Here is a 25337-nt window from a genome sequence, read left to right on the forward strand (position 1 = left end):
GGCAGCTGCTGCCCGGGCGGCCTGCGGCGGAGCCTCCTGGCGCACGGCGGCGCGCGCAGCAAGCCCTACTCGTGCCCCGAGTGCGGCAAGAGCTTCGGGGTGCGCAAGAGCCTCATCATCCACCACCGCAGCCACACCAAGGAGCGGCCCTACGAGTGCGCCGAGTGCGAGAAGAGCTTCAACTGCCACTCGGGGCTCATCCGCCACCAGATGACGCACCGCGGCGAGCGGCCCTACAAGTGCTCGGAGTGCGAGAAGACCTACAGCCGCAAGGAGCACCTGCAGAACCACCAGCGGCTGCACACGGGCGAGCGGCCCTTCCAGTGCGCGCTGTGCGGCAAGAGCTTCATCCGCAAGCAGAACCTGCTCAAGCACCAGCGCATCCACACGGGCGAGCGGCCCTACACGTGCGGCGAGTGCGGCAAGAGCTTCCGCTACAAGGAGTCGCTCAAGGACCACCTGCGCGTGCACGGCGCGGGCCCCGGCCTCGGCGCGCCCCCGCGGCCGCTGCAGGCGCCGCCCGAGCGGGACTAGGGCTGGGCGGGGGCGGCGAGGGCTCCAGGCGCCTTCCCGCCCTCTCGCCCGCCGCCACCTGCTGGGATCGCACTCCAGACGGTCCCCCAGGCCGGCCAGGGCTATCCCAGACCTGTCCAGCCCGAATGCACAGCCTAGCGCATCTCCTAGAGCGGCCGGGGAGTGCCCGAGGAAGGCCGGGGGCGTGGGCGCGGCCCCACAGACCACCTAGCCATCGTGTGGGGGACCCCACTGACCGCCGGGCCGGGGCTGCAGATGTGTTGGGGGAAGCAACTGGGAAATTTGACACCGGCCTGAAATAAGCAAGTCCGACCCTGAGGGCGAGTAGGGGGCGCCCTGGAGAGGGAAGTGAAGGTGCAATCACGGGGGTGCGCTAAGGGTGCTGTCCTCGCCAGGATGACACTGCCTCGCGCCTCAACGGCGCTTTATACTTTTTAACGAGTTTTCTATCCGTTATCTCTTTTCACCCTTAGCCTCTCCCTCTGAGGGAGGTGTGATAGGGTTTTCCTCACGCGGTAACTGAGGAGAGGGAGACGCAGGGAAGATGGGGTCCCCACCATCACCCCGCAAGGGCATGGTGAAGTCCCCGCGGCACACACTGCCTACCTCCGTCCTCCGGGGACGCTCCTGCCTCCTGGTCTCTCTCCTCTCCCTTCCCTCCCGTTGGCCACCCCTCTCCTCTCAGATCGGCAGCGTCAGGGGCCAATTCCTGGGGTTACTGGGAACAGGGAACAGACTGGCTACAGAAATGCCCGGGCGGGCGCCTGGGTGGTAGCGCCCTGTTCTCAGGCCTGCCCCCCGCCTCCAGCCCCTGGCCCCTCAACCTGGTGCAGGGGCGGCTTTTCACTGCACAGGAGGGCTCTGCCCTCCGGAGGCAGCGGTGCTCTGGGTCCAAACAGCCATCGAGGAATAAATCTGCCCAGGAGAGCCGGGCAGGTGGGTGCTAGAGTTTGAGCCCCAGGCTCTCTCCTGCCCTCACTCTCCCAATTGGTGCTATATGTTCACTGACCATATCTGTGGACAAGGACACAGACCCTACTATCTTCTGCCCCTGCAGGCGCCTTGGGAAGCGCCCAAAGGACTCCCTTCCTCACTGGTGCATTGCCCCACGGCTCGGGGCGTTGTGGCCCTAAGGGCCACACAGTTTCCATTTCAGCGTCTTGCATGGCCAGGCACTGGGGTGGGGTGCACGCCCCAGGACCCTTGTTTGTGTCGGAAATGGCTTTTCCCGCTCCTCCCATGGATTCTGCTTCTCTCCCAGGAGCGCAGTGAATGGCCGCCACCGGGCGGCGCTGTGTCTGGTGGCGCCACGCCTCCGAGTGCCCTGCTTCTGCCCTCCTGCTCATCTGCACTGCTCCGGTTTCCTCAGCTTTTCTCCTCTTTCTTTTCTTCCTTCCTTCCTTCCTTCCTTCCTTCCTTCCTTCCTTCCTTCCTTTTTTCTTTTTCTTTTTCTTTTTTTTTTTTTTGCCGTGCAAAGGGAATTTCTGAAATTAAATAAAAGGTAATCCAGATTGCAGACTGCATGTTCGCCGAGCTGGAGGGTTTTCCAGCGTGGCACCTACAGTAAAGCCTCAATGAACTGGAATCCAGTCCGCTGGGATGTTGTTATTTCTTCGTTCTTTGGAAAACAAGGCAAGACGAGAGCTGAAGCACAGTCAGGGTTCAGTGGCGTTCTGGGGGCGCAGAGGGGGACTCGAGCTCAGGGACTGGTTGGAAGTTAGGCTGCTGTCCAAAGCTGATGCAGAAAATCAATATTTTCGTAAGCTAAGTCATGGTAAATAAGATCCAGTTTTCGGGGGGAATCAGTATTGAGATGTGGGCTGAAAACCTTTGAACATCTAGCTTGAGCCTGATCCCTTCATCCTACCCCCGGAAAACTGATTCCCAAAGAAATGTAGTGACCTCAGCTTCCTGGAGCTTTGGGGGCGGGGGCGCTGCACCAAGGGCTGTGGGCTACGCCGCGAGTGGCTCCAACCCTAGCACAGGCCCTGCGAGTCCCTGGCAAGCTCCGTCGCCAGGCCTGGTGAAGGTGGTGACGCTCAGGGAGCTGGCAGTTCATCCCTGAAGCAGGGCAGGGGTCCTGCTTTGGAGGTAGATTTTTATTTTCCTTTTAGAAAGTGTGCGTATGTGTTTTTTTAAAGTAACTTTTGATTAAAATATGGATGCATGTAGTAAAAATTCAAATAGTAAAGATTAAAAAAAAACACAAGAAGAGTAAAACCCTTTCCCATGAAACTCCCCCCATCCACTGCCTAGGGCTGCTTCTGTCTCCTTCCCAAGCTGTGTTCTGTGTCTCAGTTGATTTACTTCCACGTCTCAGGGTGTGCTTTATGAATTTCTAGTCCCTGGTAGCCTGGAGGTTTCCATTGGAGATGTCTGGGTTGTAGTGTTCCTTTCTCGGCTCTGCCACCAGATTACTGGGCATGGGTCCTGTTCAAAAGAGCACAGAGGTATAGGGGCCTCTGGAGTGGGCGGTCAGTCAGCTCAGCGAACTTCCTGCTCACAGCCTCAGGCACGTACGTGTCACTGTTAAGAAAGAGGATGAGGTTGAGGATGGGTGGACCTCAGGATCATCATTCAACATATAGTGAACACCTGTGAAAGAGCAGGAATGGTAAGATTCAGTCTTTTCCTCTGTGAGCCGGAAATCAAGTTGGAGAGAACAAAACCACTAGAAAGGGTATGGCTGCATGAAGGTGGAGACTTGGTAAATCACATCCGAGATTTCCTTCCCTGCACACCACAAGGACATCAGACAAAGCCAGGGACACTACAGAAGCCAAGACTAAGTCTGGGGCCAGGGATATAGCTCAGCAGCACAGCACCTGCCTGGCAAGCACAAGGTCCTGAGTTCAATTCCTGGTACCAAAAAAGAAAAAGACTCAGTCTGGGTTCCTGAGTCCTACTCTGCTGGGTCCTACTGCACCGAGTGGCTGCAGCCCCACCATGAGTGTAGCTGGCCCCAGGACAGGCCCCAGGACTGTCGTGTTGTCCTAAACTCTGCCTCCGAACCAATCAAAGACGGTGAACTTCAGGACTTCGTTTTCACTTTTGGCACATGTTAGAGTGGGCCCCGCTGGAGTGCGTGCACTTGGAAGTGGACGACGAAACCACAGGAGGAGGGGGCTGACAAAGCAAGGCAGTAGGGTTGGCTTGACAGTGGATGATGGGAAGAGTAGGAAGCAGAATTTTCTAGGTATCAGGCAAAGTTTCATGGAGGAGTTCAGGCTGGCAGCATGAGTTGGCAGGGCAGAGGGAAGGGAGGAAGGAGGTGATGAGGGGTAAGGATAAGATTGGAAGGCCTGGCCAGAGCAATAGGGTGTGAAGCTAAAGGCACATAGTTGGATGGGAGGCACAGCCAGGCCAGGGAGGGCCTTGAACACCCAAACTGCCCAAAGACAGGCTGCTGCTGAGGCTGGGACCCATTGCCCCAGCCCCTTGGAATTCAGAGGCACGGTATACCAGGTCTCAAAGGAGGTTGGTAAGGACACTGTCTTAGTTACTGTTCTTGCTGAGACAAAATACCCGACACTTGAAGTCAAAGGAGGAAAGGTTATTTAGCTCACAGTTTGTAGACGTTTCAGTCCATAATGGTCTAGCTCCAAGGGAGGGTGTCATGATAGGCATCACAGAGGAGAAACAGTTTATGGAGGGCAGAAGGTAGCAAAGCAACAAGGGACGACCACAGCTCTTTCTATCCCTGATATCCAGGCTACTCAGGGCGGGTAGCATGCACACCTTTAATCCTGGTGCCCTTGACTCTAGCACTGCACCATGAATCAGTCCCAGTGTCACACACCCTAAATCCAGCCACCTCTGAAAAAGCCCCACCTATGACTGCATAAGGCTCCGCGGGGGACATCCAGACACAAGCCATAACATGCAAAGAAGCCAGGAAGACAGGGATAAGCCAGACACCATCAAAAAAGTAAACTCTGCAGGGAAATGATGTTGTAATCATGGGTTTGGGTACCATAACTAGCTGTCTGAGATCTAGTCCTTGGCTACTGGGTATCGGCAGCGGGTAAGGAGCAAAAGTAGGAAACTTCACATCAGGTATCTAGCCTGCGCCTATTGGTCCATCTGACTGTTAATATTACAAAATATGCAACAGGGCCGCCTGCTAGTGAAGACTCGCTCTGCATTAGCCCAGATGGTACAGGTAAGCAGGTTTCCCTTGATTTTCCCTGTAAGGCACATATTTTGAAAGTCAAAGAGGGGGTCTCATCTCAGCCTACCACAGCAAAGGACCTAACGTTAGCTATCACTATTCTTAAAAGACCCTGAAGCTGGGTGTGGTGGTGCATGCCTGTAATCCCAGCACTTGGGAGGCTGAGGCAGGAGAATCATTGTGAGTTCAAAACCAGCCTAGGCTGTGAGGTGAACTGCATAGGGAGACCCTGTCTCAAAACAAAACAAAACAAAAAAATCTCGAGCTATTCTCTCCACCAGGGATTTCTCAGAGTTCACTCTCTCGACCCTTTCTGATCTTGTATCTCTCTGCCTCTGAGGAGCAGCTCTGCGCCTCTGTTCTGAGCTCCCTTCTCTCCAAGGATATCCAGGGAAATCACTGAACCCTATATTTTATGAAGAGTAATTTTGACTTACCTGCCAACCTTCTTTCTAAGCCAAACCTTTGGGCTTCTTTTTCAACAACAACAACAACAAAAAAGCCAATAAAACTGCCTAGACAAAACATTCTCTTCCTAAGAGGAATTTTATACAAGTTTTTAACCAATCAATCAATTAATGAAGATTTGAAGAAATTTTACATTAATACCTTCAAAATTCAAAATGTGGAAAAAGAATATGCAATAAAAAATCTAGCCAGGTGTGGTGACTACACCTATTGTCTCAGCTACTCAGGAGGCTGAGGCAGGAAGATCACTTGAACCCAGAAAATTAGGACTAGGCTGAGCAACCAGCAAGATCCTGCCTGTAAAAACAAAAGCCAAAAAAATTCTTGTTACACAGTTCCTCTAGAAGCATTAAAATTATCAGTTCTCACAACCAAAACCACATATATGTTCTAATACTTCCTTTTGGGGCAGAAATGGTATAATACTGTAATATTTTGATATCTTGTTCTTCACTTTGCTTTTTTCCTTTTCAGATGTCTAGATAATCATCCTGACCGGTACATTAAAAACTCTGTTTTCTTTTTGCGCTTGCGTACTTTTCATTAAACAGATGGATCTGATATACTCTATTGCTTCCTCCCCAGGCCTCCGAAATAGGCCTGTGTCCTGACCATGTCCAAACCACACACAACTGATGCCTGTCTCTCCCTTACCTTCTGGGTCCTTCCACGGGGTTTGGAAAACAGGACCATGGTACTGTTATCAGAGTATTTCTGGTTGCAATCAGTATAAGTTGATGATCAACCAAGGAGCATGAGGAAATTTCTGGAAGGAATCTAGAACCATTCATAGACTCAAAGGAACAGTCAAGCAGCCAATCCTGAACCCACATAACAGTGTCTCTAGAGCATCTCCGTATGTTGGAATCATTCTTCCAAACAACTTACTTGATGACGTGGAAGACAGCACTGTTCCTGACCAACAGGGTCATGGCCTCCTCAGAGAGGAAATGAGTCTGTTCCCTCAGCTCATTTACAAGAATCTCAGGGAAGAGCTCATGTCAGTATAGCTGAGGTCACATGGCCCTTCTGGCTCAATGACTATGGCCAAGAGGGTCAGATGCTATGACTGAGTTAGGGGCTTTTAGTCTGTGACCAGGTTTAAGTTGTCACATGCAAAGATGGCGGCACACATGTGAATTACGTGGTGGGAGCCTAGAGAGGAGCATTTCCCAGCAGGAGGGACATACATTCTATGCCCAGGGGAAGAGACATATGGCAGACTGGTGATATCAGTGGGTGTTGGGTTTCATAACAGGTGTACGCAGCAGGGAATGCACCTTGAGCCAAGGGACGTCCATTCTAGGATTCCTGCTGGCCTGGAAGCCTAGTGGTGGGGGGCTATTAAGTTGAGGGGAGGAACACAAGCCGTGGTCCCTGCCACCTGGAGACTTGCAGGTTAGTGAGGGACAGAACAGAGAAAGCCATCATGGAGTGGAATTTCAGCCATAGGTCTATACACTTTCTTAACTACAAAAGTTCAGCATGTAGATATGCACATCTATATGCTTATATGTGAATTGTAAACCATGCATACACTATAAAGTTTAAGGCATTAGAGAAACGTTTTTGAAAGACAGGGTCTCATTACACAGTCCAAGCTGGTCATTATATAGCCCAGGCTGGCACTGAACTTGCTATCCTCCTGCCTCAGCCTCCCAAGTACTGGGATTACAGGCATGTCCAGCTTGAAAGTATAATTTTTAATTAATCTATACTATTTGTCTCCATTGCAGACTTTTCTGTGTCCTTCTTTTTTTTTTTTTTTTGGCAATTGATTTTGATTTTTTGATTTTGGAGGAGGGTTGTGACAGGATCCTGTTATGTAGCCCACACTGGCTTTGAATTTGCATGTAGCTCAAGGGGGCCTTGAACCTTCCATCTTTCTGCCTCAGCCTCCCAAGTGCTGGGATTGCAGGCATGCAACACCATACCTAGCAATTTTCCATCTCTAAAGTGGATGAGATGATATCTAGGATCGCTGTCATTCTACAGATCTATAGATGGTGACAGAGGTAGGAAGAGCGTTTATTTTCTTGATTCTCCTACTACCACTGCAAATGATGGGATAACTGCAAATCACATTTAGAAGTCTTGTAAGATGCATGTGTCAACATTTAAGCGTCAGTGGGAAAGGACAAATGGATGGCTGCTAGAGACACAACAAACTGACATTTATCTTGGTGAGTTCATTGTGCCATACAAGGCTTGGATCCTGCAAAATCAAAGCAGCAATAAGAAGTTACCTTCTTTTGAGTCCTTGCTGTATGCTGGGCACTCAGCTACATAAATACTTCATATAAATTATGTCTTCCAATCCAATAATGACCCCAGAATGAGGTGCACACATTCTGAGTGAGAACAAGGTCAACAAGACAGAGCATAAATCCCTCCACCTGGTGAAGGAGCTGGAGTCAAAGAATGATAATGGCTGGGCACACGCCTATAATCCTAGCACCTGGGAGGCTGAGGCAGGAGGATCACTGTAGGTTTGAGGTCAGGCTGGACTACATAGTGAGTTCAAGACCAGCCTGGACTACATAGCAAGACCTTGTCTCAAACAACCAAGGAAAAAAGAAGAAAGAGGAGAAGAAGAAGAAGAAGGAGAAGAGGTGGTGGTGGAGGAGGAGGAAGAGGACGAGGAATGATCACAAGCCCTCCTAGATCTCTTCCTCTCTGACAGATGCTATTCCAAGAACTTGGCCTCAATTCACTAATTTAATCCACACAACCCTAGGAGCTAAGGGTTATTGTTATTCCCCTATAATAATAACAACCAGGCAGTTAAAGCCTTGCCCGGCGTCCAATCTAGCAACCCTCATTCCCCCTCCCTAAATCATTCTACAAGCCGGGGCAACTGGAAGCCAGGGCCTGGTGCTGCCTCCCTGGCAGGCTGCAAATTCGATCTAAGGCCTTTTCCAGAGTCCCAGGCTCAGCTGCAGGGCAGCTGCATCATGCTGACTCTCAAGAGACCAATGTTCAAATTAGAGTATCCATTTAACATCTGCCAGGGGTGGCTGGACAGTTGCATCTGTCTGACCCACATGCCGTCGCCTAGCAGCCGCGGGGGAACTTGCATTATCAGATGGCCACCTGGGGAGCTGGAGCTGGAGCAGAAGGATGAGTTCGACGGGTGAACTACGTGACAGCCTCAGGGCCCTATGTCCCAATCCGCGTGTCTCCACGGATGTGAGACATCTGTGTCTGATGACAGCGAGCGAAAGGTCGAACGTGGCAGGCCCTGGGTGGCTGAGTAGTCTCAGGCTGGCCTATTCTTCCTTTAGATTTGCTAATGATTCAGTCAAGCTCTGTCTGTCTGGTCGCCCTGGAAATCATGCTTCTTCAGAGATGATTTCCTCACTCTCTCATTCACCACTCGTTGAAACATGCTTGTGAGTACTTCTGAGTACAATAAACGGCAGCTCCAGGGAAAAAACATTTCAGTGGAAGAGACACAGATAATTTACATGCAAACTGAGAATAAACAAAAATGATAGTGATAGATGTTAGGAGGCATTTCTAGCAGATGCTGAGACTGAGAGTCTACTGAAGTAAAAGCTGAGCTGAGTTCTACCGGCGCAGAAGGACCCAATTCAGTGAGTTACTTTCTGCTGATTTTAGCAGTTCTTGCTGCGCGGGGCGTTGCAAGCCTGTAATCCCAGCACTCGGTAGGCTGAGGCAAGAAGATCACTATAATAAGTCAAAGTCCAGCCTGGACTACAATTTGAGACCTTGTATTTTTTTTTTTAAAGTTTAGTTCTCAAAAATAAAATAAACAATGAAAAGTTTAGTCTCAGAAGAAGCACCTCCTGATTTTGTTGGTGGCGGCAGTTCACTTCAGTCTCTCGCTGTTTGTAGAAGGATAAAGTAGTACCAGTGGGGTGAGTGGGTTGTGGTAATGGTGCTAGTATTGAGTTTGAAATACATGGCGATCGAATGATAACGTGGCCATGCTTTCCACATCAAAACTCCGCACGCATCTTTTAACAGGAAGCACGAGGACGGGGTTGATTATCTGAAATCAAGGCTATGGTGGATTTTCCAGCTGCTTTTATTACCATAATTAATAGACTCTAGTGGGTTGCCCTGGGCCCCTGACCCTACACTGTTGCTATGGAAAAGCCACAAAACGAGGTAAGTGTTTGGAATAAAACAAGTTGCTACTTGGGACCATATCTCAAATCCTCAGCGAGGTTACATGTTCTTGCTTCTGAGCAGTCGTTTTATACATTTTCGTTTATTTTATTTTATTTTTTAGTTTTACACATTTTTAAATCCCTCAAAGCATTTAGCAGAGTGCTGGGCACGTAGAAGACACAGCAAAGGCCCTCGGGCTTGCCAGAAATTCAGAACCTGCCCTCGACTTTGCGATCTCAGCCACGTTTTCAACCACACTACCTGGAGTCCCAAGCTGCAGTTCACCCTCCCGCCGCACGGGGGCGCAATGGGAATCCTGCGCGGTGGGACGAGCGCGCGGGGCCGTCTTGGGCGGCGGAGGGCCCGGCTCCCAGAATGCACTTTGTATCAACACGGCGGCGGGGGCGGCCTGGCAGGCTGCGCGAGGGCTGTCGGCGGGCCCGGCGTTGAGGAGCGACTGGAGCCATGGCGGAGCCGGCGCCTTCTCGGGTAGGAGGCTGTCGCCGGGGCTGGACGGCGTTCGCAGTGGCGGCGCCGCTGCCCGGGGCGGGGCTTCGCGGAGGACTGGGTCGGAGCTCGGTTTCCCGGCTGCCGCGGCCGGGCGGGCGCCCGTGTCTCCCCGCGCGCCCCGCGCCGCCGCCCTTTTCCTTCCGCTGCCGCGCACATCGCGCGCAGCGCCTTCGCCGGGTAACTTGCGCAGACCCGGTGTCCCGTCCTCGGGTTCGAGAATGCCCCCCATTCTCCCGGTCGTGTGCACGGAGACCCCGTTTCCGGTCCCGAGACCCCGGCCCCCGCTCGCCTGCTGCGGCCGCTGCCGCGCCTGCGGATCTCGGCCCTCGGCTCGCAGCCCAGGGCGAAGTCAGGCGCGGGTTCCTCTGCGGGGTCCTGCGCTGTCACCGCGGTGGAGTGGCTGGCTTTTGTTCGCGAAGCCGTGGAGCGTTCTCCTTCCCCGCCGTCCTTTTCCTGGGAAGATCTAGACCCTGGAGCTTGGTGTGAGCGTCTCCGGGGTGTGGGGTCGGGGAACTTCTCCTCTCTGGGGCTCTGTTTCTTTTAAGTGTGGGTTAGGAGTGTTAGGTTAGTGGGTGGCAGTTCTCTAAGGCTCCTGCCCGCTCCCACATCCTCCTGCAGTTCCAGAGCTGTGGTTACCGTAATAATACGAGAGAATGTACTGTGGGAAGGGCAGATGCAGCTGAATCGGTTCTCGCGCTGGCTGTTTTTGAACCAGAAACACTTTCAGATCCACGTGAGGTCCTTGGTGAGAATGGAGGATGGAGGCGCTCCTTTACCACGAGCGGGGTGCACTGTATTTGAATCTTACAGGAAGTAGATAAAAAGTACCGGAGGGGTTGGTTGACTTAGCCCAGCATTTGCTTTTAAGATAGCAGTTCAGAGGGGCTGGGGATTTAGCTCAGCGGCTCAGCGGCACAGCGCCGGCCTGGCAAGTGCAAAGTCGTGAGTTCGATTCCTGGTACAGGAAAAAACAAACAAACAAACAAACAAAAAACCCCAACAAGATAGCAGTTAAATTGGGAAGACAAGACACAGATGTCTGCAGTGTTTTCCTTCTCTGACTCCCTTAAGCTAAGCAGCTCAAATCAAAGACGGCTTTTTCTCAAGACCAGAACAGTACAAGAAGGGGAGGAGGACCCTGTCAGAGCGCTTGTTGCTTGGGGGTCGGTCATTCCACGGTCACTTATGTCACCAACAGACTTTGTTGAGAGGAAGTCTTAAAGATCCACCCAGACCGCTCTTGAGCATGTTTCTGTTTTCAGACAGTCTCTTTAGATGAGGGTCTGTGTTTCTAGACTGAGTAGTGCAGTGGTGAAAACAATAAAAATGCTGAGGAAAAAACCTACATAAATATATTTGAAATGTTCAGTAAGGAGTACTTGGAGACTCAGAACTAAATGAGAGAGGGAACTCGTAAGAGGTAAGTGGAGTTCTCATGCCAACTGTGAGGGGTTTTCGGAATATATATTTTGGTGACCCAGCAAATAGACCTAAGAACCAAATAGAACCGAAGGTAGTGCATCTAAGAAGTCTCCTATCCTATAAAAGCCGAGGGTTCAAAGGCCAGTGTTCTAAGGATGAACTGAAAGTGAACTCTTTTCCCTAGGTTATTATAAAAAACCCCAAAACAACAAAAACTTGCCTGACATTGGCATTGAGAGATGGGTGTGAGGATGTGGGTTTATTGCCTAGATTTTTTTTTTTTTTTTTTTTTGTCTTTTTGAGACAGGGTCTGGCTATGCAGTTTAGGCTGGCCTTGAGCTCACTTTGTAGCCCAGGCTGGTCTCGAACTTGCAACGATCCTTCTACCTCCTGAGTGCTGGGATTACAGGCATGAGCCACCACGCCCAGCTCAAATGAAAATTCTAAGAAGGGAAAATACAATTAAAATTTAAAAGGCTTTGGAAAAGCTTTACTTAGCATGATGAAATGCTGGAGGTAAAGAAATTATACAGAAAGCAGCACGGAGTAAGAAAAAGAGATGGGAAGCATGACAAGGTGAGAGATAGGAAGATGGAACAAGAAAAGTTAATCTGTCGCATCAGGATTCCAGGAGGCAGACGTGCAGCATGCACTGTACTGGAGGCTGTATTTGATGAGTAGCTAAAGGCGGGTGATATTGTAGAACTGATACCAATACATAGAAAGTTGGTGGATATCCATCAGGATCAATAAAAAGAAATCCCTGCCTAGACACATAATCCTGAAAGCACAAAATACAAGACAGACTTCTTAAAAGCAGCCAGACCACCAAAGGTCACTTTTACTTGAACTACAGTAAGACAGTGTGGGCCAGCTTCTCAACAGAAAGGTGGCAAACTTATTTCAGATAATGTCAGTGGGTGGAAAGAAAGTACATAATTATAATCTCAAGAGTTTTATATGCATCCAAAGCTTTTTCTAAAACAAGAGTAAAATAAAGACATTATCAGATAAAACAATTTGCAGCCAGATGTGGTAGCACATGCCTGTACCATGTCCATTGCAGCACTTGGAAGGCTGATGCAGGAAGATTACTGCAAGTTTGAGGCCAGCGTGGGTTACACAATAAGTCCAAGGCCTGCCTGAACTACATAGTGTGGCCTTGTCTCAAAGAACAACAAAAAAAGCCAGTACAGTCTTTAAAGGATATACTTCAGGTAAATGGGAAATCGTCTCATGTGGAAAGTCTAAAAATGTAAGAAAATGTGGTTTATGAAAACGGGTAAATTTAAACAAATACTAGCTGACTAAAGCAGCAGTAATTTCTTATGGATTTAAAAGCAAAGAGAGGACACTTGACAACATTGATGTAGAAGTAAGAAAGAGATGATCAAAGTCCACGTGTTTAAAGTCTTTAAGTATGCTTCCTATAATTTCTAGGTTAGGGCAGAGATATAGATCAGCAGCACAGGCACCTGCCTGGCAAGCGCAAGGTCTGGAGTTTGATTCCTGGTACCAAAAAAGAAGAAAAGAAAAGAAAAAAACATTTCTAGGATAACTATTAAAAGACTATATGTTACAAATTACTATAAAACTTATACATTAGTGTATGTGCTGCCAAAGCAAGCACTATAACTTAAAATTAGAAGGGAGGATCAGAGAATTAAGAAAACAGTTAAAAGAAGGCAACAGAGAAAATGAAGGGATAAATAGTACAAAAAGGGAAAAAATAAACAGTTGTAATAAATATAAATGATCTAAATGTTCTAGTTAAAAGGCAAATATTGTCAGGATGAAAGAAAATCCTACTATAACAATACTATACCAGACCAATACTAGTAAAAAGTTGATTTAAGTATATTAACATGACTAGAGATAGAAACCTACTGCTACTTTTACAATGGTAGGAACCTCAATTTATCAGCTTCTTGTGATATTTCTAAATGTGCACTGATTTATATAATGTCAAAATACATAAAACAAAATTGACAGAGGTACCAGGAAAATTCACCATCAGAATAGATTTTAGCACAACCTTAGTATTTTATTAAACAGAACATGTCCATCATCCTTCAAGATTCTAGTGGATGTACCACTCCCTCACACCTTTTGTTTTTCTGCTTGATAAAATAGTCATTTCCTTTTTTTGAGATGGTCTTGCTGTGTAGCCCAGGCTGGCCTCAAACTCATGGCAATCTTTCTGCCTTAGTCTCTTGAGTGCTGGGATTACAGTTGTGTGTCACCACACCTAGCAATGAGACTGTATTTTGTGTTTGATGGTGGTTGGGTCTTCGAACTGTAATGACATGAATATTGTTTGGGCCATGCTTTGACTTTATGAGATTCAAAACAGGACTGTGCCAGAGAATTCAGAGATACGGTCAGCAGTTTATTTGTATATTCTCATTGCCTTCAGAAATATTCTTAAATATTGAATTTAAGAAAACGTTACACTACAGAAGAATCTTGTTTATTGAAAACCTGAGTTTTTTTTTTTTTTGAGACAGGGTCTTGCTATGCAGTTCAGGCTGGCCTCGAACTTGCAGCGGTCCTCCTGCCTTTGCCTCCCAGGTGCTGGGATTACAGGCATGTGCCACCACGCCCGGCCTGAATAACAATTTTTGATGGCAGAGTAAAATCTGTCCCTCTCCTCCCCATGAAATTGGAGCCCATAGTAAGAGTGGTGTGGTGAATATCTTCCCAAACCTTTCTGTGTGCTGAAACAAACACACCCACCTGCACTTTGTCTTTAGGAAAATGGGATAATAATAAATGTACTTTGGCAAAAAGTTGGATTTTTCATCTATCAGTGTAGGGTGAATACTTTCCAAACCATATTTAACTCTTTTTAGTGCTTGTGCAATACTGTCTTTGGTTGTGCCATAATTTATGTAGCCATTTCTTTATTAATAGACATCTAGAACCGGGGATATAGCTCAGTGGTGCAGCGCCTACCTGGCAAGTGCAAGGTCCTGAGTTTGATTCTTGGTCCTGCTGCTGCAATAGACATCTAAGTTATTTCCAGATTTTGACTATTTCAGAGTGTTAACCAGTAGTCATCTTTGAATGCAGTAAAATGCTAGTGGCATTTCTTTCAGTAAGATGAATTCCCTAAGTGGGATTCCCTAAGTGGAGTTTTAATGAGTCTTCAGAGATGTCCTTCCCTGAGGTGGTGAGTGTTTTGTGACAGCGTCGGTGTCCGGCGGCTCCGACCGGCTTTCCTCCTCTCTTCTACATGTGTCAGTCTGACGGTGGAAGATGGTTCTCTGGGAGGCGCTCAGAGTCCTAACTGCTGAGGTGGCTCTCTTTCCATTCGCTTCTGATTGCCTACGTCTCTTTCACGAATGATTTAGTCTGCAGCTTTACTTTGGGATTATTGTTTTACTTCACAGGAATTTCCTGTTTGTTTTTATACTTTGCTTATAGTATTTTTTGACAGCTAACATTTTTTCTCCCTTGACAGTTTAGGTCCTACTTACGGAGCTCCAGCTTACATACAGGAAAATGTACTCTATACATAGAGTTCGGTGTGTTTTGACAAAAGAACAGCCTTTGAATGACTAAGGTGTAGAGTATTTCCATGGTCTCAGAAAGTTCCCTCGTGCTTCCTTGGGATCTGTCTCCCAGTGCCTGATAGCCACTGATCTTTCTCCCACTAGTTTTGCCTCTTTCTGAGTGTCATGTAAGTGGATTATATCGTACAGCTTTTGGGTCTGGCTTCTTGTGCTTAGATGTGTTGCCTCTGCTCTGTTGGTTTTGTATTGCTGAGTAGTGTTCTGCTGTGGAGAGCTAGTTTCCTAGGGCTCAGTAGCAGTACTGTATCACAGACACTGGCTTCAACAACAGAGCTGTAGCGTCTTTCCAGCACAGAGGCTAGAAGTGCAAGCACCAGGTGTGTGCAGGGTTGGTTCCTCTGAAGTTCCTGCCTCTCCTGTGGGAGCTCCTGGTGCCCCCGTGTGCATTTCTGGGTGGTGGTAGCGGGACTCGGGTCCCTGCCTCCATCTTCAGATGGCCGTGCGCCCGCGTGTCTTCCCGTCATCATCTGCGTGTGTCTGTGTCCACGCTTCCCTTGTTGTATAAGGACACTGGCCACTGGATCAGGGCCCCCATAATGATCTAATTACATCTTGGTTACCCCGGAGAGAACCCATTGTAAATGAGGCCACATTCCGAGATACGGCTGTTGAGGCTACCACAGTTCACCCCGTACCACATAGATGAGTGGACCACGATTAGCTTATTCACTTAGGAGCTGATGGACGTTTGCTGTTGCCATCATGCTAGATAACTGAAAACAGACGAGGGAGAAACGAGGTGGAAGGGCTCTCCTCAGCCTCTTACCCCATGGAAAGAGGAGGGTCGCTCGCCTCCCATTCGGCGTGGGATTGCTTCCTTGGCTTGGCGTTCGGGAGTGGCATTGTCTGACCGACCCTGTGCCTTTGATCCTCAGCACAGGAGGAAGCGGCGCTCTACACCGTTGACCTCTTCCACGCCGCCTTCACAGACAACAGAGAAAAGTCCGTATTTCCAGACCACAGAGATCTCGCTGTGGACCGTGGTGGCTGCTCTCCAGGCTGTGGAGAAGAAGATGGAGTCCCAGGCTGCCAGGCTGCAGAGCCTGGAGGGCCGCACGGGGACGGCCGAGAAGAAGCTGGCCGACTGCGAGAAGACGGCCGTGGAGTTCGGCAACCAGCTGGAGGGCAAGTGGGCCGTGCTGGGGACGCTGCTGCAGGAGTACGGGCTGCTGCAGCGGCGGCTGGAGAACATGGAGAACCTGCTGCGCAACCGGAACTTCTGGGTGCTGCGGCTGCCCCCGGGGAGCAAGGGCGAGGCCCCCAAGGTAGGCTCCCTGAGCACTCAAAGTTGGGCCGGAAGAGGCCCAAGGTCCTAAATCGCTGGCTTGGCCTTCCCGGTGCTGTCAAGGCGCTGTTTGTGATTTCAGGTGTCCAGGGCACTCGAGAACGACGGTCTCTGCTTCTCCGAGCAGGAGTGGGAGAACCTGGCGGACTGGCAGAAGGAGCTCTACAGGAACGTCATGCAGAGCAACTATGAGGCGCTGGTCTCCCTGAGTGAGTGTTCCCGCCCTGCGCCTGCCCAGTTCCCTGCCCTTCCTGCCCAGTGGCTGTGGCCCTGACAGGCCCTGGCTCCTCTCTTCGCCTGGCTGGGAGAAGTGGGTGTCTCCCGATCCTTCCACCGACGGAGACTTTGGAAGGGTGTCTTGCGTTTCTCCTCTACACACTATCACCTCCTGCGAACATTCACTACGTGAGGTTCCACTGGTGCACAGCCAGCTGAGCCCTTTCTCTTGGCCTTTGGCTGGAGTCAGAGCCAGTCACTGTCTCAGGATTCATTTTGTGTAGATCAGAAGTGCTATGTAGTTTGTCTAAATCTTTTTGTGTAAACAACTACCTATGACATAAGAAATGCATTTTGTTGCTGGATAAAATCTTCTAAAATGTAGGTCATGGAGAACTACAGTGGTGCCTTGGTTCAAAAACTTAATTTGTTACACGATTTTGGAACAGATGGCCACATTTGTGTTTGTGCAGGAAAGACGGCTGTGGTCGTGTTTGTCACCCAGCGCAGAGTTTGCAAACAAAAACAAAATTTTGCCAAATGCTTTTGTTTGTGGGCCAAGTTGTTCGCGAACAAAAGCATTTGTGGACTGAGATGCCACTGTACCAAGGAGGCCAGAGTGAGGGGAGGGAAGTTGAAATGGGCCAGAGGTGACTGTGAGCTCAGCTGGGCCACACGCTGTCCTTGGGGCGGCTTCCGTGTCTGTCACAGTGCTTCCTTACCTGGCAGTATCTCAGCACGGACGAAGTTAGATTCCTGGAGAGTCTTGGCAAGGCGTCAGCCGCATGCTGGGGCGGCGCAGGGGGTGCTGGTGCAGGGCCGGGCTGTGAGCCTGCTGCCTCGGCCTAGTGCTCCGCGCGACGGGCAGTAGAGGCACCACCTCAGCCACTGCCTGGCCAGAATTGTGTCATTTTCCCAAAGCACTAGGGGAAGGTGACGGGGACAGTAGCCTTTGACCCTTCTCTGGAAGCTGTAGCGTCGATTCCCTGCCGGCAGTCACTCTATTTGCATGCAGTTGACCAGAGTGTGATGAGCTTTTCTCTCCTCTCGCTCATGCTGTGCTGTTTTCAACCCAGAGGTCCTTGGCCAGCCGGAGGGAGAAGTGGAGCTGGGTGCAGAGATGCTGGGTGACTTGGAGGAGGACGAGGGCCTTGCTGGTGCCCACCCTGGTGAGTGGTTCAGAATATTGTGTTCCCCCGCCGCCCAGAGGGTCCGCCTCAGAGCTGCCCTGCACTGCCTGCCTGCCACCTCGTCTGCACGTACTTCTTCTGTCACGTGTGCGCCTGAGCTGCCACCTTGTGGGGTCACAAAACCAGTGATCACTTCTTCACGTCCTGCAGCATGGAGGATGTGACAGTGTGGTCAGAGGGGGGTGAGGTGGAGAGGCGGGCAGAGCGGGGGCCGAGGAGCTGCAGGAAAGAAAGGCATTGGAGGTGGGCACTGGGCCGGACTCGGGAAGAGCCAGGTGTGAGGGTTGGTAGGTTTGCCGTGTTTTTTCTTTAATCATTCCAATTGGTCATTTTAACACTTTCCTAAATTAGGTTGTTACGGTGCATTTTGAAATTTTGTGCAGAGATTAAGGTTGAGTTTGGAGAACTATGTTTGTAGAGTTGTTCTTTTAAGAGTTTTCAGCCCAGCCAGGCATGGTGGCGCACACCTGTAATCGCACCACTTGGAAGGCTGAGGCAGGAGGATCGTTGTGAGTTCGAGGCCAGCCTGGGCTACAAAGTGAGCTCAAGGCCAGTCTGAACTGCATAGCGAGACCCTGTCTCAAAAAGACAAAAACAAAAATCTTAAAAAAAAAGAGTTTTCAGCCCACATGTCTGACCTGAATATAAGTTTAGGTTTTTACCAGTCTTGGAGCCTAGTTACTCTTCTGTGTTCAGATTGTGCTAGTTCCTGTGTTCCTTGGAGCCTTGATTTGAGCCCTTCCAGAACGTTCAGATGTTTGTTGGGTGGAGCTGCCAGAGGTGCTGGAGTGTGACGTTCTCTTGTCTCATTTGCAGATGAGGCTGCGCTCAGACCGGAGGTGCCTAGCCAGCCAGAGGGCGGCATGTTCCCAGGTGCGGCTGAGGAGCCGGATTTCCTGGGCCCGGTGCAGACCGAGCTCTGGGATGGGCAGGGGGGTTCTGCCCTCTTGGAACCAGGTCCCGGGGATTCTAGCCTCGAGGCCCCTCTCGAATGCAGCAGTGACCCTACCACTGGAGGAACTCTGGGCTGCTCCCCAAAGCAGAAGTCCCACAGACAGGCGCAGGAGGGTCAGGAATGCGGACAGGCCCTGAAACTGACGAGGGACCCTTCTGGCCCTTACACGTGTTCTGAGTGCGGTACTAGCTTCTGCTACAAGCAGCAGCTGGCTGCGCATCTGCGGAGCCACTCGGGGTGGGCGTCCTACCCTGCCGCAGAGCCTGAGGAAAGCCTCAGGCCCAGGCCGCTGCTAAAGCCTCAGGCGAAGAGGGCCAAACTGCACCATTGCAACGTGTGCCAGAGGAGCTTCAGCTGCAGGGTTAGCCTGGTGACGCACCAGCGCTGCCACCTGCAGGAGGGGCCCAGCACTGGCCCTCGCATCCAGGAGAGGTTCTCACCTAACAGCCTGGTGGCACTGCCCGGCCACATCCCCTGGCGGAAGAGCCGGAGCTCCCTCATCTGCGGCTACTGCGGCAAGAGCTTCAGCCACCCGTCCGACCTGGTGCGGCACCAGCGCATCCACACGGGCGAGCGGCCCTACAGCTGCCCGGAGTGCGACAAGAGCTTCGTCCAGAAGCAGCACCTGCTGCAGCACCAGAAGATCCACCAGCGGGAGCGCGGCGGGCCGGGCCCCGAGCCTGCGAGGCCCAGCGGCCGGCTGTAGGGCGCAGCCCCTCTCCTTCGGGGGCGGAGGGGGGCAGCGTTAGTGCCCCCGAAACACTGTATGGAGCCAGGGGACTGACTGCTTCTGGTCCACCTTGCCTCGCCCGAGTGCCGGGCCGAGCGCCAGGCTGTCCTGAAACCAGGCGGAGGAGGAGGGGCCGGCACCTGCCTCTGCTGTGCCTTGGCCTGCCCACCAGACTGCTGGCTCTGGCCCCCCGGGCCTCTGGTTTTCCCATCCTCCGGTACTCAGGGCTGGGTCGGCCTGTAGGGCCAGACGCCAGTTCCAGGGCCAGCCCCTGCCGTTCCCGCTGCACAGGTGCGGCAGCCCCAGCGGTGCGCAGCTGCGTGCATGAGGGCGAGGATGAGTTTCTGGGGTCTCGCCCTCCACGTCCTCTTCTGTAGTCTGTGTTAATAACACGTAGGAGTGATTTCAGTGAGCGTCTTACCCCACTCAGAAGACTTTTTTTGAAGTTAGATTCTAGTTGATTTAAAAAATATAACACTTGTTTTCTAAATTTCAGAAGTGGTAGAAGTTGTTCCTAGCTATGGGACTGGGCCTGCCCTCTAGGAGGGAGTAGTTTATGGGGCTTTTAGCTCCCCCACACGCGCGGGGGCCAGGGAGCAGAGACGCAGCCAGCCTCCCAGCCCTGCCGCCACTGTCTGCAGAGGACCAGGAGGGAGAGAGTGGGAGGGGGACCTGAGGCCCCTGCTGAAGAAAGGGTCCTGGGAAGGAGCCCAGTGGGGTTCTGGTTCTGGGCGTGTCTGTGCCCTGAAAGGCCCCTCCAGCCCCACTGAGCTGCGTCTGCAGCCTCCGGGGTCGGGGGATTGCTGGTCACCTGAGGTCGGTCAGCTCGTGCCAGCAGTGAGTTTGTTCCTGCTGCGCTGGTCACTCTGAGGTTGCTCGGTCACGCTTCGCAGACCCCGCCCCAGTGAGGATGGCGACGCACCAGACCCTGGGTCAGGAATGCAAAGTGAGCCTCTCTGTTGGGAGCCGGGCGGGGTCTTGGGCCGGATGTGAACCACCCCTTAGGTGATCTGCAGTTGCCTAGAATAAAACTTAATAGCGAAACCTGGGTTCATGTTGGATGCTTTTCTGTTGTCAAGATCAGTTTTCTAGGGTGGGGGTGGAAAGGAGAAGTGCTTTTCTATTTTTTAGTGTTACTGTAAATTTTATTTTCAAAGTTTGATCAGTAAGGATGAAAATAATAAGGCAGACAGGTACCGAAAACAGGGTAGCCCTTCATATGTACACAAGATATGAACAGTATAGGTTCAGTATGAGCAAATTCAATCCTACTCACACATTTAAAATACAAAGTACGGGGGCTGGGGATTTAGCTCAGTGGCACAGCGCCTGCCTGGCAAGGGCAAGGTCTTGAGTTTGACTCCCGGTACCAGAAAAAAAAAAAAAAATACAAAGTACGTTTCAATCTGTCAGGCTAACTACATTTAGCACCAGGAAATAAACTGTACTTTAGCTTCTGATCATGACCTCAATATCCTGGAACAGTAAAAGGTGCAATCTAGATAATTACCACCATCAATTAACAAAAAATAACTTTGAAAAGTAATTCCTGTGTATCACCGGCTTACAAGTGATTTAAAGGGTTAAAATCTTATAGCAGGTGCTACTTGATGGTGCGGACTGCTCTCCTGCAGTGGTTTGTTTTCCTCTCCAATGCTTGCTCCAGTTAAATGAAGCAAGGTGGCTGGGTCTGTCTGCAGGACTTTGGTGTTCTGATCTCCACTGTGGTGAAGGTGCCGCCTGAAAGTCACCGCTGGTTTCATCTGTTACTGGAGACTTACGCGTGCCAGCTGCACATCTGGTCGCCATTCAAGGCCACGGTAAGTGGGAATGTCAGGTGCCAGTTCAGTTAGAATAGTTCTGACCTTTCTTCGTCCAGATAAAGCTGAAGCAATAATTTGTCTAATTCTTCAGAGAATCCCGAAACAAAAACAGAGTCTCAAAATCCAGTTCAGGTATCATAAGCTTCGAGCTCTCAGTGCAAAGATAAGTCGCCCTGCTGGCCGGTGTCACTAGATTGAGTTTTCTGGCGGCGCCTTCGTAGATCTTAGGGTTCGATCCTCGACTCAGCCACTCCACCGCAAACTGCTCAAACGCCACCACCACCACCGCGCTGCCCACTTGGGCAGGAAAGCGGGTGCGCCTTGCGCTCCGACAAGTCCAGCGGCGTCTTCTCTGCCCATCCAGTTTCCAAGAAGTGCTTTTCGTACGTAACTGGTCAGTTACATAAAAAAGGAAAGGTATATTTGGACTCACAGTTTCAGAGGTCTGTAGTCAGCTGGCTCGGACACGGAAATAACACAGAGGAAAAGCAGGGCAGAGAAAAGCTGGGCACCTCGGAAGCCAGGGAGCAGCAGGAAGTCAGGGAGGAGTGTGCTGGGAAGGACGTGGCCTCTCAGCTGACTCATGAATGGGTTTATCACATTGAAGTTAGAACCCTCGTGATCCATTCCCTGGGAGATGCTTTGCATGTCATCCATCATAGGACCCACTCTGGAGGGGTGACGGCGGGCAGTGCAGGCTGACCCGCACTTAGGAGTAGGACAGACGAGAAGGGGCCTGGATGGGACCAGCCCGGCCCTGCGGGGGCGGGGAGAGCTGACCCCATCAGGGGCTAATGGTGGTGAAGTATGTAGTAGGTGAGGTAGCCCAGGAGTTCTAGGCAGCTGTTAGAAATGTTGGGTGCGCCTGGATCCCAGCTCCAGGGAGGCTGAGACAGGATCACTGTGTATTGAGGCCAGCCTGAGTTACATAGTGAGTTCAAGTCAGCTTGGAATAAACAAGACCATGCTCCAAAAGATAAAAAGGTTGGCTTAGACACACAGGTAGCCTTTGCAGTACGTCACCTTCTCTGCCCTTCTCATGATCACCTCCCAGGTGTTGAGCGGTGTAATGCGGCCAGCCTCCTGCCTGGAATTGGGGGGTGGGCGGGGGACAAGATACAAGCTACAGCCCAGGTTCTCCGGCAAAGCTAACTTCCTTGAAACAGGGACGTAATTGTGTTAAGCAGTTGGGCCGTGGGTGCCATTTCCCGAGCACTTGTGTGCCAGGCGTGGTTTTAGGTTTTTTTATGTAAAAACGAGTCCCCATCCAGTGCTGTGCAGTATGAGCTCTCTGGTTTACGGAGGCTCAGGAGGAAACCCGGGAAGGATGGTAACAGAGCCAGGGCAGGAGCCTGACCATTGTCCTTCAGAGGTCCATCAGAGCTTGCCTGAGGGCTGCCCTTACGCACCTGGCATTGAGTCCGGGCTGCATTCCGAGTCCCTGTCACCCGCAGTGTGGTCTCCATCAGCCCAGTGCTCCGGCCACCCCATCCCAGCGTTGGAACTTGGTGACTGCACACAGGCCCTGGCGCAGGAGAGCCAGTGCATGGGTCTCCCGTGTGCCGCTGCTGACCTTTGGGGAAAGCCTGCCCTGGATGAGCTGAGGAGACAGGAGATAGGCTGTCAAGCGCAGGGAGATTCAGTGAGACCTAAATCACATGTGCAACAGCGGTGACACGTGCCCCCTTCCTGCCGCCACAGCTAAGGTCCTCATGGGGGTGGTGTGCATCTGTAATCTCAGTGCACTGGGAGGCTGAGGCAGGAGGATCACTGTGAGTTTGAAGCCAAGCTGGGCTACATAGTGAGTTCAGGGCCAGCCTGGACTACATAACAAGACCTTGTCTCAAAAAGACTAAAAAACAGGTTTCTTCCTCTCCTCTACTTTTGCATGGCTTTTTCCTAGACTAGAACAATATTCTTAGTGTGTGCAATCTCACATGGGAAGGACATGGGTAAGAGATCTTGTAAGTGTGTTAAGTGGAGCTAAGACAAGGTAGAAAAGGCTATGTCTTAAGTAAGCCTAAAGAGCTATAAAATTCAGCAGTTATTTTAGACAAGGGACATTGGGAAGACTATGAGAAATGACACTGTATGCTATGAGGTACATGTGATAGTTTCATCTATGTGACTAACGTGTAACAACCAAGTCAGGGTGGTCAGCATTTCCATCTCTTCACATTTGACTGCATTTCCTTATAGAACATGGGACACATCAGAACTTACTCCTCCCGTGCAGCTGTGCCAAGGGATCTGTTCACTGCCTTCTATTCCCCTCTTCCTCCCCTTGACAGAGGTCTTTAAACTGTCCGTTGAGGGTGGCACGGACATTCTACATGGAGGTGACATGACCGGAGCAGGAGACATTCCGGGAGGGCACAGACAGCAGCTCCTCCAGGGTGATGCTCACAGACACAGTGCTCCCTGCCCCAGGGGGTGCTCCACCCCGGAGGGGGACTTGGCTCCACTTCCATCACCGGTTCACTCTCACTCACTCCCTGCTGACTTCTTTATCATTCTGTGTGTGTCCGCTTCCTGACCTCAGTGACCTGCCTGGATGTAGGAAGCTCTCCAGGCAGCTCCAGGAAGCTCTCAGCTGCCCCTGCCTTTTCGGGGGACAAGAGCCCCTGAGTGTCCTGACCCCACTGTGGGTCATTTGAGCTGAGACTGGTGGCCCTGAGCCTCTGACACACCCACAGCAGCACAGGCTGGTGGCAGGCTGCTTCCGAGCCCTAGCGTTAGTCCAGGGTCTTCGCCTTAGTGTAAAAGATCCAAGCATTCGCAGTTCACAACTGTTCATCCAGAGGTCGCCAAGCCTAGAGAGCTGATTAATAAAAAATGATTAGGGGCTGGGGATTTAGCTCAGCAACACAGCGCCTGCCTGGCAAGCGCGAGGTCGAGAGTTCGATTTCCAGTACCGGAAAAAAACCAAAAACAAAACACAAAACAAAACAAAAAAAGATTTAATTATTAAGGATGTGGGTATTTTTTTTTTTTTTTTTTTTTTTTTTTTTTTTTTTGGTCTTTTTGAGATAGGGTCTCACTGTGCAGTTCAGGTCAGCCATGAGCTCACTTTGTAGCCCAGGCTGGTCTCAAACTCACAACGATCCTCCTGCCTCAGCCTCCCAAGTGCTGGGATTACAGGCGTGTGCCACCATGCCCATCTGGATGTGGGTAATTTTATATCAGCACCATACCTGGCATGACACCTGGGCTAGTCTGTGCAGACAACTACATTGTAGGTAGTGCAAAGTGTTTAATTTTTAAATACTTTAAAAATCAGCTTAAAGGGACCAGGGATATAGCTCAGCAGTGTAGCACCTTTCTGGCAAGCACAAGGTCCTGAGTTCGATTCCCTGTACCAAATAAATGAAATCAGCATGAAAATGGTAGGTAGTTTTGGGAGGTGATAAAGAGTTTTGGGAGGTGATAAACTCCCTCCCAGCATCCGTGGGAGGGAGTTTGAAGTGCAAATTCTAATCACCCACCTTCTCCTGCCTCAGACCTAGAAACAATGGCCAGCAATGTTTGTGGTTTTTTTTTTTTTTTTTTCCTGGTACTGGGAATCGAACTCACGACCTCACGCTTGCCAGGCAGGCGCTGTGCTGCTGAGCTAAATCCCCAGCCCCGCCAGCAATGTTTTAAGCAAGTGCTCCAGGTAGATGAGATGTGGACCTCTGTAAACCAGTGACCTAGAGGCACCTTCTGAAACGCTGAGATCAGTAACTAAATGAGTTTAGGACAGTTCTGGGCGAGGATAATGGAAGTCCCACCCTGGGAACGGGTGACACCAATCAGTAGGCTTGTAGCCGGGATGCAGCAAAAAGGAAAAGGAAGAGTGGGACACACACACACACACACACACACACACACACACACAGACACACACCCAAGAGTTACAGCTCTCTTCCCGAAACAGAGCTTGTTAAATACTTAACATTTTCTTTTGTTCCAGTCCATTTTCCAGACTCTTGCTGTTTGCATTGGACATTAACTATTATTTTACAAAGTCAGAATTTACCAGTACTTTAGTCTTGAATATATTGGACTGATGCTTGATGAAATCCTAGGAAGGGTCTTAATATCTTCAGCACACAGTTGTAAGTTGTCTCAGCTAGAATTTCCAAAATGAACAATGTTAAATACTGTTTGGGATTTTGTTCCCTTGAAGTAACACCTCCTAACTGCCCCAGATGCTAGGGACCACAGTTTTGTTCGGCTCAAACATTTGGGAAAGTAAACTGCTCATCCCCAACAAAGCAAAGAAGCTCAAATATACAAAGGAAAAAGATCGCTGATTAATTTTTTCTTTCTTTCTTTCTTT

At 50.5% G+C, this 25337-nt stretch overlaps 3 protein-coding genes and 1 pseudogene across 4 annotated transcripts in view; 3 read left to right on the plus strand and 1 right to left on the minus strand.

The window, feature by feature from the left end:
- Znf282 (zinc finger protein 282) overlaps positions 1-2123 on the plus strand; it is a gene marked incomplete in the record, with an annotated part of 22770 nt that extends 20647 nt beyond the window's left edge. The window contains 1 exon segment of the mRNA XM_013504590.1: positions 1-2123. Within this exon segment, the coding sequence (XP_013360044.1) occupies positions 1-534 (534 nt within the window).
- A 7279-nt stretch (positions 2124-9402) lies between these two features.
- Positions 9403-20242, plus strand: Znf212 (zinc finger protein 212). 2 transcript variants are annotated; one of them, XM_005404742.2, is made up of 5 exons: positions 9403-9799; positions 15698-16082; positions 16185-16311; positions 17395-17487; positions 18325-20242. In XM_005404742.2, exons 1-5 carry the CDS (start codon positions 9618-9620, stop codon positions 19167-19169), a joined length of 1632 nt encoding a protein of 543 aa, XP_005404799.1. In that variant the 5' UTR covers positions 9403-9617; the 3' UTR covers positions 19170-20242. The 2 variants fall into 2 exon arrangements, with proteins under 2 accessions (XP_005404799.1, XP_005404800.1); XM_005404743.2 differs by having other exon boundaries at positions 9709-9799; positions 15693-16082.
- A 503-nt stretch (positions 20243-20745) lies between these two features.
- On the minus strand, positions 20746-22448 carry LOC102028548 (annotated as a pseudogene).
- Znf783 (zinc finger family member 783) overlaps positions 20983-25337 on the plus strand; it is a 14843-nt gene continuing 10488 nt past the window's right edge. The window contains exon 1 of the mRNA XM_013504592.1: positions 20983-21013. The gene's annotated coding sequence lies outside the window, so the exon portion shown is untranslated. The remainder of the gene's footprint in view (positions 21014-25337) is intronic.

The sequence above is a fragment of the Chinchilla lanigera genome, unplaced genomic scaffold, assembly GCF_000276665.1.
Source record: "Chinchilla lanigera isolate Chin_1 unplaced genomic scaffold, ChiLan1.0 scaffold00090, whole genome shotgun sequence".
In the NCBI taxonomy this organism is placed as follows: domain Eukaryota; kingdom Metazoa; phylum Chordata; class Mammalia; order Rodentia; family Chinchillidae; genus Chinchilla; species Chinchilla lanigera.

Excerpts from the sequence above, each read along its gene's own strand:
- Znf212 (XM_005404742.2), top strand. The coding sequence starts at position 9,618 with ATGGGAATCCTGCGCGGTGGGACGAGCGCGCGGGGCCGTCTTGGGCGG. Across the intron at positions 16,083-16,184 it reads GCAAGGGCGAGGCCCCCAAG|GTGTCCAGGGCACTCGAGAA; the intron begins GTAGGCTCCCTG and ends TTGTGATTTCAG. Across the intron at positions 16,312-17,394 it reads TGAGGCGCTGGTCTCCCTGA|AGGTCCTTGGCCAGCCGGAG; the intron begins GTGAGTGTTCCC and ends TTTTCAACCCAG.